At 40.4% G+C, this 14,591-nt stretch overlaps 3 protein-coding genes across 3 annotated transcripts; 1 reads left to right on the top strand and 2 right to left on the bottom strand.

Annotated features, from left to right (window-relative positions):
* Positions 1-223: 223 nt before the first annotated feature.
* chrm5b (cholinergic receptor, muscarinic 5b) lies at positions 224-1,765 on the top strand (the record flags this gene model as incomplete). Its single annotated transcript, XM_079215006.1, has 1 exon — positions 224-1,765. One exon carries the CDS (start codon positions 224-226, stop codon positions 1,763-1,765), a length of 1,542 nt encoding a protein of 513 aa, XP_079071132.1.
* A 3,875-nt stretch (positions 1,766-5,640) lies between these two features.
* emc7b (ER membrane protein complex subunit 7b) lies at positions 5,641-8,636 on the bottom strand (the record flags this gene model as incomplete). The annotated part of the gene is made up of 5 exons (XM_079215489.1): positions 5,641-6,462; positions 6,651-6,731; positions 7,184-7,322; positions 7,448-7,567; positions 8,395-8,636. 5 exons carry the CDS (start codon positions 8,634-8,636, stop codon positions 6,313-6,315), a joined length of 732 nt encoding a protein of 243 aa, XP_079071615.1. The 3' UTR covers positions 5,641-6,312.
* Positions 8,637-9,371: 735 nt separating this feature from the next.
* On the bottom strand, positions 9,372-13,589 carry katnbl1 (katanin p80 subunit B-like 1). The gene is made up of 7 exons (XM_079215582.1): positions 13,317-13,589; positions 13,077-13,192; positions 12,939-12,989; positions 12,159-12,248; positions 11,814-11,918; positions 11,058-11,151; positions 9,372-9,957 (listed from the first exon to the last, which is right to left on the bottom strand). The coding sequence occupies exons 1-7, from the start codon at positions 13,455-13,457 to the stop codon at positions 9,925-9,927; spliced, it is 630 nt and encodes a 209-aa protein (XP_079071708.1). The 5' UTR covers positions 13,458-13,589; the 3' UTR covers positions 9,372-9,924.
* Positions 13,590-14,591: the final 1,002 nt, after the last annotated feature.

Raw genomic sequence — 14,591 nt, 5'->3', positions numbered from 1 at the left:
GAACATTTTGAACATCATAACTTCTACAGTAAATCAACCATATACATATATATATATATATATATATATATATATATATATATATATATATATATATATATATATATATATATATATATAAAATATGTTAATGTTTTTCTTTTTATTTCAGGAAAACTCATAATGGAGCCACAAACCGGCAGCTATCTCTGACCTGTCAACAGTAACACAGACAGATAGCAGCATGGAAGTAGACCCTTCAAACAGCACTTTTGCCAACGCATCACATGTCCAGGCGGCTCCCCACAACGTCTGGGAGGTTATTGCCATCGCGACAGTGTCAGGCATTGTCAGCTTGATAACTATTGTTGGTAACGTGTTAGTGTTGCTGTCCTTCAAAGTTAACAGCCAGCTGAAGACTGTAAACAATTACTACCTACTGAGTCTGGCTTTCGCTGACCTCATCATCGGAGTTTTGTCAATGAACCTATACACCACATATATCCTGATGGGTTACTGGTCCTTGGGGAACCTTGCATGTGATCTCTGGCTAGCTGTGGATTATGTTGCCAGCAATGCTTCAGTTATGAACTTACTCGTCATCAGCTTTGACAGGTACTTCTCCATCACAAGGCCGCTAACTTACAGGGCTAAAAGGACTCCAAAGAGAGCTGCCATCATGATTGGCCTCGCATGGCTGGTGTCTTTTGTCCTTTGGGCGCCACCCATCCTGTGCTGGCAATACTTTGTAGGAGAGAGAAACGTGCCTCCTAACCAGTGCCAGATCCAGTTTTTAACAGAGCCAGTGATCACATTTGGTACAGCCATTGCTGCTTTCTACATCCCTGTCTCCGTTATGACCATCCTCTACTGTCGAATCTACAAGGAGACGCAGAGACGCACCAAAGATTTGGCAGAGCTGCAAGGCCTGGCTACTGGAAATGTTCTTGAAGGGACTAAACCACAGAAAACTATCATTAATTCATGCTTTCATTTCACCAGAGAGAAGAGAGAACGGAGTCAGGCCTCCTGGTCCTCCTCTAACCAAAGTAATGCCACTAAAACTACCACAAGATCAGATGATGCGTGGGTGAAAGCAGATCAGATCACTTCCTTTAACAGCTACTCCTCATCTGAAGAGGAGGAGCAGCAAGTTTCAATAGAAACCCCACAGGGGTCATTCAAAGAGCAAGGTAGTGAACAAATTAATAAGAATGGACAGGTGGGTGATCATACAGAAGATTTGTACTTTTCCACGCCTCAAAAGAAGAGCAGTAAAAAACACACCTATTATAAATTCAAACCTGGCTTGAGCTCGAAGGGTAAAAATGGAAAACCAATGACCGCCACACCCTGCCTGCCGAAAGCAGAAGAGCCCACCAAAAACGCGTCCCCTTCCTCCTCCACCACCTCCAAACCCATTGACCCTGTCCTGAAGAACCAGATCACTAAGAGGAAGAGGATGGTACTTGTGAAGGAGAAGAAGGCGGCCCAGACTCTCAGTGCCATCCTGCTGGCGTTCATCCTCACATGGACGCCCTACAACATCATGGTGCTCATCTCCACTTTCTGTACCAAGTGCATCCCCACGTCCCTGTGGCACCTGGGCTACTGGCTGTGCTACGTCAACAGCACCATAAACCCCATGTGCTACGCACTCTGCAACAAGACCTTTCAGAAGACCTTCCGCATGCTGCTGCTCTGCCAGTGGAAGAGGAAGAAGAGAGGCGACGACAAGCTGTACTGGGGTGGACAAAACCCAAATGTCAACAATAAAATTACTTGATGTGGCAAAATGCTAGTATAGAACGGATGTATTGCGTTTGCCCACGTGTGGATTTTCTTGCTATATACTGTAGTCAGTGTCTTCAGCATGAAGTGCTGCATGTGATTCGTTTGTGTTAAAGTACATGTCGGTGGAAAATGAGCAGAACCTGATGCAGCACTTAAACTGCTGTTCCAGAATATTACAGAAAAGAAACCTCACGATGGCGGCGACAAATTCTTCAATTGTTAAAAAATGGTTTCATATTGTTGTATAAATCCACCGGTACTCCACCGATTTAATTAAAGCCTATTTACTGGCTTTGGGGGGCACTATTGCATGTGAAAAAAGTTATAGTGTTTTTGTTGCTCCAGACAGAGCTGCACAAAGGCTGGTAAACTGCCTCAAATGATGTCACTCGGGTCAGCAATTGGTTTCTGAGGACTACAAAAGGGGAAATTAAAAAGATTATGCGTGTGCCTTGAGAAAGAAGTGTGCTTATCAGACGTGTGTGGCTCGTTCCTGATCTCAGCTGCAGGCTATAGCGGCCCCAAGCTACATTAGCTGCTACTTGCATAACACACGGTCAAGTTGCATTGTGGGTAATGTAGGCGCCAGGTTACATTAGAAAAAGTTGATATATTTGGTTCTGCTGTATCCATTTTGAAACTGTCCATCATCAACAATGTCATAGGAGTGCCACACCCAAATAGGTGTATCATGACTCAAGTGTAAAAAAAATTGCATGTTCATAGATTCTGTCTCTTTTTCTCTTTATGAGGGCGGAGTAATAGTAATTTCAAGATTAGGTAATTTAACTTTTTTGTGCAGAAATCTTAACTCATACAAACCATTATTTATTATCTGAAGGGGTTAATCTGAGGAATCAGCTGGCCTCCCACCCTCTGTGGCTTTTTTTCTGTCTTTACATTACATCATCAGCATTTTCTGGCGCGGATGGGTTTATATTACTCGCCGCATCTCAGACAGGCGCTTAAAGGTGGCTCGTGCCAAAGGGGCGTGACAACGTGTTGGTATTTGTGGCCTGGACATGAAAACGAGCTGCCCAAACCCACCACAGCCGTGTCAGCACATTTCTAATATAGTCGGGCTCATTTTAATCTACATGTTGAGAGACAATGGCTTTTTCTCTCTCCTAAAACACTGCACATTTGCGGAAGCCTCATAGTTTTAGTCACTATGAAGGATTCACTTCTTCACAAATGTGGAAAGGAGGAATTAACAACATACGTTTCACTAACATGAGCATTTTTATGTGAGCATGTGGATAAAAACACTGAACCAATCCTTTAAACCTCATACAGTATAATCCTCCTTGATTTGTATTGCTCACTTGCACTGTATATAAAGGACACATTGTAAGCATACACATTTCAAATTAATCTATAGTATAACAATTATATTTCACTGATTCTGTTGGATTTTACACCTCTCAAATGGTCAATGTAAATTGCTTAGTGTATTATCAGTGTTTAGTGAATGTTTTAGATTTCTATCTTGGCTCTTGAAATCGATATTTGATCTTGTCTTTAAGGGCTAATCTGTACATGTGCATTTAAAGCTGCATTAGTTTCACAGTGGTAACATGACAAATGAGAATGTTTATGGTCACTTTTCATATTACTGCAACAAAAAAAGAAAATTGGGACACATGGTATTTCAACATAATGAAGCCTGCCTACCAACACGTCTTTCTAAAGGATGAGTGATGCTGTTGTAAATTATTGCACTTCTTTGTCTTTTAGTGATGTAATGTCAAACGTTATCTCCCTGAACTCTGTGCCTTTTGTTCTGCTCAGAGGCAAAAGAGCTTTGTGAATGCATTTTTGCTCATTGTCCGTCTGTGCAGTTATGTGAAAGTGTGTGTACCGATTTGAACAGTGAAATACTCAAGTGAAAACAGTGAAAACTCAAAGGCAGAATTATACTTTTGTCAGCATGAACATTTTGAACATCTTAGGTGTTGAATCTGATGTGATTTGGTTTTTATTTGTACATATGTATTATTATTTAAATTGTGCCAACCATTACCCATTCAAACGTGCCATGGATGACATGTACAAATATTACTGTTGCTGAGTGCAGAACAGAGCTCAGACCTCCCGGAGGTTATCAGAGGAACTCCATGTTATTGCAGATTTAATGCTACTTCAGTCTTCATTATTAAAGGATCAGTCTAGTGGTATTCTATAGTTTTCTTATTGTCAACAAAAACTGTGAAAAGACCAAAAGCGACAGCAGATTAATCCCACAAACAAGCAGTGTAGTTACAACTTTATATAATGTATTCCTCTGTCATACCACCATTGTTCAAAACGTCTTGAATAAACTCTTGAATAGACCACACAGGTCCACCGTGTCATGCGTTACTTCATTATCATGAACATGGGACCAGCAGTTTGTTTTGAGTCAATCCCACATACACCGTCCTGCTGCCCTGAATGTTAACCTGCACACCGAATCCGCGATTGAAAATAGTCCATGTTCTCATGTTTGAGTAGTGTGTACTGATAACTACAGTTCAGTTTTAATACATTATAAAGCTTGAAAAAAAATGTTTTTAAAAGATCTATATCTTTATGTATTGAGTGGGCTTGGAGCTGAGAAATTTGACATCGAGAAAGCTTTGGTCTTATGGGATTTGTTGACGATATGAACTATAATCGCCGACATCATTGCTTATAGCGGTGGTTCCCAAACGTTTTGGATTGCGACCCCTTAAAGGAACAGTATGTCGAATTTAGTAGGATGTATTGGCAGAAATTGAATGCAATATAAGTAACTAAGAATTGTGTTTTCATAAATATCTGAATAGGGAGTGGGTCCGTTTCACAGAGTCCACAATGTTGCACCGTCGTGTTTCTCCAGTAGCCGGGACAACAATAACAAATGTATATTTTACCTGAATACCCCTGCGCTCACTCCTCCCTTTCTACTGCAGTAACGTGAACCACAGAATGCAAGATTGTGGTACCGCTGTCTGACTTCAGTTGCTCCTAATATAGTGTTTTATTATGCTAAGGATACCAGTTTGTCACTCTGCTGCTCACGTTACTGCAGCCTTGGAAAGGGAGGAGTGAGCAGAGGGGTATTCACATGGTTGAAATCTGCAAACTCACAGCTAGATGACACTAAATCCTATGCACTGCCCCTTTAAAATGACCCTTCATCAAAGTGTATGGCCTTAGTGTGCTTGACTGATCTGTTCAAATTAGATCTAATCAACGATCGTTACAGAGTGTAGATATTCTGTCTGACTTCTGCCTGGTTGGTTTGTTGAAGCAGCACCTTAAGTATTTTGGTTGTCCTACTGAGGACATCAGTTTTGAGCAGTTCAACCAAAAAGTAATTTCTCAGATCGTTTGATTTAAAGGAATTTTAGAGGCCTGAAGAAGTGAAATTTGTTCTTATCCCTTTAATGAGAAGTAAGACAACGTTATATTAATCTGGGGACCCTGTAATCGGTCTCAACCCTCAGGTTAAGTTCATTCTTAGCCACAATAGTAAAACAAAAAAAATCCCAACCTAATGTCCACTTACAAGCTCTTCCCTGAGATCTCTACTATATAACTGGGTCTTCCATCAGCAAATGGAGTTTGCTCAGTCGTAATGGAGATTAATCTCTTGACGTGTTGCAATTATGATTACATCCACTTTAAGGATTTGTCTGTTAAAATTTAATTTTTACAAAAAAAAAAAATCATAACAGCTACTGTGACCAGATTACAACAGATTACTCTCCATGAACCCTTTGCGGATGAGAACGATGATGGAGAAACTGGAGACGGGGTTGTTTGTGAAATGTTATAATTGAAGTCATTTGTAAGAGTTACTTGTCATGTCGTGAAAACATTTATCACAAACACATTTTATTATTACTTTAATATGGACTTAACTGTCCGCTTTATTAAAAGTTAAGTTACACTCTAGAGATCTTGAAGCAACCACACAGCTCTTTCTTCGTTTGAACTGCCAATCATTACCGTTTTAATTTACAGTATGTGAATCCTGGTCATACAGTAGCCACACAATGATAAAAAAAAGACCATGTGTTCACTCACAAAATAAATATAATGGAAATAAAAAAAAAACAAAGTTGTTATATACCATTGCAATTTATTAATCTAGGCTTTTAAATACAAATTTATCAGTCTTAAAATTCAATTAATCTTCATTCACAGTCATATTACTGAAATCAAAAAAAAAAAAAAATCTCTGTATATATTTTCTCTTTCAGGTAGTGGAATTAGCAGCAGTGGGAAAAAGCACACCGGAGGGTTAGCACAGAAAAGATTTATGAGTAGAAGAGCCACAGGTAGAAAGTATAGAGCAAATGAAGGAAAACGGCTTTTGCAGGGGATAAGAAATGTCTATCAGTGCAGTAAGAACATTTCCAAAAGCGTATTAGAAGTCAAGATGTGCTTAAAACATCTAATATTAAAGAAAAACTGTACAATAGACCCAGGGGAGAAAAATTACACTTAAAAATCTTGCTTCCATGGCATAACTCGAGCTTCCTCGGGCAGATCGAATGGACACGTAGAGTACTACCTCCTCTTCACGGCCGGCCTGGTGCCCTTGCTGCTGCTGCTTGCCTTGCTGGAGCCCTTGGAGCCAGAGAAGAGCTTGGTCATGAGCTCAGAGACGTCTGGAAGCTCGGGATTGGGGTTCAGCATGTTCATGGACTGCTCCATTTCCTGTAAAGACAGCAGTGAAATGAAAACAGCTGGAGATGAAGAAGTGGGACCGACTAATAAAAATATACAAAAAACGATGTCTCTGTGATTTCTCAGCGTTAAGATACACTCACACTTCAAGTTGAGGCCAGGACAAGGTATCATGAATTCAATACAAGTGTTCCTTAAGGGTATAATGGATTATTTACCTTTCTCATCTCTGGGTCGTTGGTGTTGACCACCTTGGGCAGCAGAACAATGATCAGCAGGGGCAGAACCATCATCATGACCTGGAGGAGCAACAAAAACAACAAATTTAAACAAGAGACCCAGAGGTACAATAGCTTTCTTTAACGTTTGTTTGTTTGTTTGTTTGTTTGTTTGTATGTATGCATGTATGCATGTATGCATGTATGTATGTATAGTGGTCTGAAATGAAAGTCTGCCAACAACTAAACATGTTCATGGGCAACCAGGATGAAGAAGTCTAAAAAGGATAATCAAGTCTGGGCAACAGCAACTGCACATGTTAGGCACAGTTTGATTTGACTACTGAATAATTTTGGATGACCATATTGCTTTTACCAAAGCAACGACAAGCCTTTGTCCCAGCTTCTCTGCATTTTGCTCACCCAAATGACTTCCACTTAACCTCTCTTTGAACCCATTTGACCTCTAGGACCTGCTCTCCTGGGGGTCACATCATATATAATTAGGCAGTTGATAGCAGTTTTTTTTTTACCATTGGGTTCATGAGAAAATCTGTCCAGCCCCAGGTTTCTCTCTTCATGAAGTAGGTGTGGGGGCCATTAGCCCTGACTTGAAGAGGATATGGCTGGCGAATTACTTCTGAAGTCTTGATGTAGTTCACAAGACGTGCCCTGTGAAATGAAACACGGCGACTAGTGGGTTAGAGATGGCTCCAAACAGTACACAGGAAAATATGCAATGCTGGTCAATGTGAGACATTTGTGTACACCTTTTGGTTCTCTCAGAATAGTTTTACCTCATTTTGCCCTTGGATGTGATATCAACACGTACTGGCTCAAATCTATAGGTAGGGGTGACAACTTCTACAACGTAGGATCCTGAAGGGACGTCATTCACAGCAAAACTTCCATCAGTTCTGGAACAAGAAAACATTTTTTCAAAGACTGCACATGTATTAAGTTCAGTAAGCTTCGAGAGGAGTCAATTTGACCTTACATGTTTGACACTGTCGTGTTTGGAGCTATTGAATTAGATGTATAATGTGATGTGTCTTGTGTCAAGCCCATTTATATAAATTATAAACTGATTGTGTTCATCTCGAGGTTAACATTTGAGGCTCTGCCATAGGACATAGGACTAGCCATCTCCGGTCAAGTGGTATGCATCTATATTAAACCCATTATATTTTGGAATCTGCCGTTTATTATTTTAAAACATGACAGATATATAGTTACACAACCCTTTACTGCAACCTTAAAAAGGGGAAATATGTATGCTTAGGAAAAGTCCAATCGACTTCACTTCGTGCTCGTTTCCTGACAAATGATTTACTTCAAACAGTTGAATTAAACGTGACTGTTCTGTGGGAAGCCTTTGTTTTAATACGCGACTATTTCAGTGCTTTTAGACTGCAACCACAACAGACGAGTCTCTGGTGGCCCAGGTTTGTTGTGATCACAGCTAACGCTGGTCACCATGAGAGCTAGAGGCCTGGCTGAAAACAGGTAAGTTCAGTGACAGGTAAGACATACTGATATAACCGGGTTGTTCTCCCGGTTGGCACGAGTCCCGTCAACAGTTATTAAGCTGTTAATTAGTCAGAAGGTCCTAACCGCCGACAACAGCCGCCTCGCGGCCAGTGCCGCGCCAGGGAACCGCTCTGGCTAGCTAACCATGCTAACGCTGCCGCTCCTCGCTAACAGGCTAGCCGGTACAACCGCGGCCGTTTAGCTGGTTTCTTACCTCACAAATCCCACGTACTCTTCGCCTTCCACGAGGATTCTGGCCTCGGAGACCCAGTCTTGCGTTTTCACCCCCGGAACTATCGCCCGTCCCTCGATTTTGAACCGATCTCCGTTGGACTGCATCGATAGCGTTACACCTGCGCCAGGCCCCGTTTCCATGTCGGTGAAACAGCACGCTGCTGCGACGAGCGCGGCCTGCACGAAGGCCCGTAACAGCGCCATCCTGTCCCTGTAAACCATGTCGTCTGTCTTTATCGAGGTGAAATGAGGGCTAACTGTATGTCCGAGAGATATTCAAGAGCCGTTTGGAGAAGGAGCGGAGAACTCGTCACATCAGCTGTGGCGGCGGAAAATGACGTCACATTGAAAAAAATACCAAAGCTTTATTGAACCGTCAACAGTCGCACTCGGTTGCCTTTTTCCGTGGTAATTAACATTAAAAACACATTTTAAAAGCTGTCAGTTAGATATGTACTAGTACATTTTGAATGCTAGCTAAGTATTTTGTGGCAAATGTTGTGATTTTGTAATGCGATTTTTTTTTTATTCATTTCCAAATGCATTTTTTTTTTTTTAGGAATACCAATGAGATATTCTCTTAAAGTTACATCTTTTTACTCCTATAATTCAATCTGCCTTTAGCTGTGTCCTTTACTACGTTTGTTTAATTTTATTTAATGACCGGGACTTCCATTTATGAGACGAAAGACACTTTAATTTTGCCAAACAAAAAATGGAAACTAATTTGATTAAGTTATAATAAAAAAAAAAAGTAAGTGCACCAACCAGAAACTGTTTTCATGGGTTCGGCAACTACAAAAAAAAACAAATAGTTTAGCCACTTTGAATGACTTATTCAGCAATGAATCAAGATAAGGGCATAGCAATTACTTAATTATTCTTAGTGTACTTTTGTTTGCACACACACACACACACACACACACACACACCAATAAACCATAAATAAATCTGATTTTTATCAAATTTATTTAAAAGAAGATTAAAAGAATCACTTGTTTTTACAATTTATATTATACAGTCAAATGCAATATGAAGAGGCAAAGTGAAAACAAAACGAGTTCTGATAACTTAAGACTGTTGCAGATTCATGTTCATGATTCCAAAGAACCCAGGCGCAAAAAACATTAAAACAGCCGAGCATTCATTACTTCCACAAGTGCATTTGCATTCCATGGCAAAGAGTGATGTAGTGAGAGACAAAGAGCTTGGCACTTCATAGAGCGACGTTACACCCAGTCTCATGGAGGTCCACTAAATATGCCCCTTCACAAGGTCCACTTCAATGTGAAGCAGTCATTTGCCGTGTGTTTTTCGTCTTCCGGAACGTCTCTCTCAGCCCCGTCTCCAGCTCGAAGTGAGGGAGTTGTCGAGTTCAGTCCCAGTAAGGGGTGGAGTTTATGGTGGCAGAATGAACCAGTTCATCTCTATCTGGCGTCATTATCAGTTCAAAACACAGCCGTAATCCGGCAGCAGTGGTCACATCCTCAGGCAGCCACATTGACAACCGTCAGGGCAGCTGCAATAGATAAGACTGGATGGCCTGCAGCATGAAGTGGAGACAAAAAAAGAAGAAAAAAAACACATAAGTTGTAGTAGCAGCAAGTGAAACAGCAGCACACATTAAACTAATGTGTTTTACATTTGATCAACTGCTAAAACCATCCACGAGTTCCCCATTACAAAACATCAATATATACTGGATTACTCATTTATAAAAGACTGGGAAGTAAATATGGATTTCTGCAATGAATACTTAAAACTTGAAACTCAATAATTCCTTTTAAAACATCATGACATGGCAGGAGGAAGCAGGATGCAAAGATAACAAATGAACCACAAAACAAATTCAACTCATACAAATGCATATGCTAGTCAGCTTATGGTAGACATAGGTTTTTCTATGGGAGTGGTTGAGTGTCCACCCAAAATCAACAAAGGGTGGGGTGAAAAACTAACAAAAGGAGCACTTGTGATACAATGTTCATCTCAAACCATTTACAATTGTTTTCTTTTAGTTGTTCCAATAACAGGAAAACAAATAGTGTGCTCTAGCAAAAAAGAGAGGCATTATCAGCACATTGTACTTAACATCTGTTCAAGGTGGAGCAAAATATAATGCTGGATAGTTCAATGAATAATGCATCAGTGTTAACAATAACATTTATCTGTCCATTGAAGAAGTACACAGACAGTAGCTTGCATATCTTTGAAGTTATTAGGGGGCCTTTTGTAAATTATTTTAGAGTACAAAGACTTAGAATTGTAACTTATTTCAGTATCTTTCATATCTAAACAGCATATTGAATATATAGCTGTTTGGGGCCCCTTTAGTTGAGGGCCACAAACCGAGGGTGCCTACCTTGGTTAACGGTAAAGACCGTCTCTGGTATTTTATCCTGACCCAGAGTGTATTTCCCCAGTGTTCTTAACCACGAGGAGTAGGAACTTGGGTGTGTGACCCAACTCTATCGTGGCAGGTGTGTAGCTCAGGACCCAAGGAAGCAACAACTTGAGTGTTAAGTTGTTCGTTTGTGTGGTTCTCTAGACAGCTTCGACCAAGCATTATAGCCCGTTCTGAACGGGCGCTTCACTAGTCATAAAATAAATCCCTGATATGTACTACCATGTCATACTTCTCACCTTTGCCAGATCCCCCGTAGATCCTGGAACCGAACATAACCGGGCCCCTTCCTTCCACAAGTCCTTCAGCCTCTGCTTCATGACTTCAATATTCCTGCAATAAACATACACACATTACCATTTCAATATGCGGTGACTGCACACTGAACCCATAGGAAGCGACCGTAGAAATCCAAACACACGGTGCCAAGACTTTGATTCAGAAACTCAAAACAGGTACATGTTTTTTTTCTGGTTAGAGTTGATGGTGTAGTGCTTCTGAGTTACCAACTTAGATATTGCTCATATTCATTAACTCAAATGTTTGAGTTAATGAATATCTACTGTACGACTAGGAGTGTTTGTGACCATTTTATACCCATTATGATCACAGCATCAATATTCAGTTCACATGCGAGGCACATAAACGTCTTATACAAAATTAAAGAAGGATAATACTGGACACTTTGTAAATAAGTGCACAATGGTCAAATCCCTAGGCAAACCATGGAGGATGTGAATAAACTGCTTTGGTGGCATTTCAAGTTTTCCTTTGACAAGACAGAGTTATTGATTGTTCTGGGAAAAATCATGTATTGCAGAAACACAACCAACATGCATGTACATCTGCCCTGAACCCAAAGAAAGGGGAATGCTTTTCAAAATGAAAAGGAAGCAACGGTTGTATTAAGTAGGCGCAGTATTAGTAAAAGAGAAAAATATGTAAATTGATTGTATTATAAAGTACTGGGTTGTATTAAAGAGAACACTGCCCACCTGTCTTCTGAACAACTGTCCTGCAGTCTTTTCTCATTCTTAGAAAGTTCTGGCCACCATTTCCTGATGACGGATTGAACCCAGTGTAAAGCCACCATAATGTTCCTGTAAAAAAAGATAGACGAAGTTAGTCAAATCATAACGTCAATAGATATCATTTAAACTTCCCCAGGTCATAAGTCACAAGTGCTAAATCAATGAGATTTCATGACTCATCCGAGAGGCTTCATTAGTTCTCACTTCAGATTATTACTTTCATCTCAATGGCTGAAGTATCTTGAACGAATGGAAAATTGTCTTCAAGACTAAAATGGTAAAAACAAATGTTTACTCAGTGACACTTACTCTTCATATTTACTGGCAAGAATCACTTTCACAAGGGGCATGAGGTCAACGCAGCAGCCAAGTGACAAACATGGTGCTTCAGTTTGAAGGCTGCGGGAAAAAACAAGATGAAAGAAAGTCAGTCGATTTCCAGTGATATAGGCAGTCACAGAAAAAACAAAGGCTACAACAGTCTTAATTGTTGACTTCAGTCAAATTATCTATGAGCAAGCATACAAAACAGATGAAAGAGGCCATTTAGGACTTCATGATTTTCCTCTATGAACTAAAAGTTTTGCAACTTTAAACTAATTTGGCCTGTGGGCTAGTGTTTTTTTCATATGATCAACTGTGTATTTGTATTTTATTTGGATTCATAAGAACATAATTCCAAAAAAATGATTGAGGTTATATTGCTTGGAGCTAAAACAATTGATCAAGAGAAATGTTCGATAATTTACTTAATTGTTTAGCAAGCAAAAATAGATGATTCCAGTTTTTCAAAAGTGAGGAATTGCTGCTTTTCTCCATTTGATATTGTTGTAATTTAGCTCAACAATTCGTGGGCGAAAACAAGAAATTTGAGACGTGACCTTAGACTAAGAAAAAAAACATATGCTGCACTTTTTCACTTCTTTCGGCCATTCTACAGACTTTCAGATTAATTGAGAAAAAGGTAAATTAATCAATACAATTATCTTGTTTAATTACAGGTCGGAGCTATTGTACATTAGCGTCATTGCAAACAGTCAAACTGAATATTTTAAAAATGAATATGTGAAACACCCAGATGAGACTCACTTATTTGTTAAGACAGGTAAGCAGTCGAGCAGCACCCCTGTGTCTTCAATTCTGTAAATCCAAGAAATGATTAAAGATGCATGCCATGAGGGATTTACACAAACTACAATAAGGCAGTATTAGACGTCACTGATTTACCTTATTAGGTAGGCCACTAATTCACTGGCATTTTTTCGCCATAGTGTTTGGGCCACTTTTAGTCGCAGGTTCCTTCCGAAAAGGATGTGAGTCATGGCTTCATGGTCCTTTGATAGCTGTACATAAAGACAAACAATGCACAATGGGAATTTAGTCTGTAAAAGTGTTGCAAATTGTATGAGCCCAAGAAATAATGAGTTATATTTTGTTTTTTTGAACAGAGCATCAGTTTTAACTCACCTCAGTGAAGTCTCTGTACTTGGAGCTGGCCCCTGCCATCTTGGAGGCCTCTGCAGAGTTTACAGGGAGCCCGCAGAGGTCATTGTAGTGCATGCCCCGCACATCATCGGTGCACGTCAGCTCATTTTCTTTGTTGGCCATGCCAGGTTTACAGGCACGACCTACATCTGATGTTTTGCGGTGCAGCTTTAAGCCCACCTCCACCAATGGACAACCTTTCCTCTTGCAAGATGACAATCGCTTTGCTTTGCCTGGGCTCTGTACTCCGTAATGGACTTGAAATCTGCCAAGAGCAAAGTTGTCATGGACCCAATGCAAAGCTGTCACAATCTTGAAAAAACATGAAATGCATAGCCACGGACATGGTGATAATGGTTAAGGAAAGGTGCCTTAATGGTCCAGTGACTGAGGGAGAGTATCTGTGGGACACAGAGCGAGTGAGTGAGTGATCGTAATTAGATGAATCCCACAGATGTGGATCAGAGACTCACCTTTCTTTATCTAATTCTTCCTTATTTATAATATCCACCTAAAACGAAAGGATAGGGGATGAAGCCACTACTATAATATCTACTTCTACAACACCACTGAACTGTACTACACAGTCACAAGGATTTAAGAAACATAATTATCTACACAATAAGATGTGGCATTTGTCCTCGCAACTCCATACCTGCTTCATGTTCTTTTCAGGAGAAAAATGCAGGCAGGATAGCAGAAAGCCATATGGATGTATTGTGGTTGATCCCTAAGACGTCTTCGTTGCCAGACATGCTTACCAGCTCCCCCAATGCGAGACACTGTTGGATTAAACAATTGTGGCAAAACAGAAGGGACAACTCAGGAGTTGTAAGAGTCAAAATCACTTAGTTACAGCACATCTAGCAGGTTGGCCTCCTTCATTTGAACATGCGACTTAACCTGCAGCAGTGAGATTAAAAATAAGACCAAAAAGCAGACTTTGAGTTAGATAAAACAAAAAACCGCTTGACTGTTTGAGCTACAAAGGCGTCGGCTGCTGCGATGCGAGCGTTGAGGTTAGTTAGGTGAGCGACAACAAACGTCACTAAGGCTACATGTCCAACAAAGTTTAAGGTATTGCGTCTGGCAACAAAGTGGACAACTAACGAAGTGAACAGCGCGTTTCTTGACGTCCATTAGCTGAAAGGTAGCCTCTGCTCCTCGCTAGTTAGCCCAGAACCAGTGGTTAGCTTGAACTGTTAGCGTGTAGCTCAGCAAGGAGACATACGAAGTGACGAGCTGGGCCGCTAGCGC

The sequence above is a fragment of the Taurulus bubalis genome (assembly GCF_910589615.1).
Source record: "Taurulus bubalis genome assembly, chromosome: 3".
Classification (NCBI taxonomy): Eukaryota; Metazoa; Chordata; class Actinopteri; order Perciformes; family Cottidae; genus Taurulus; species Taurulus bubalis.
This window is presented reverse-complemented; position numbering and strand designations above follow the sequence as displayed.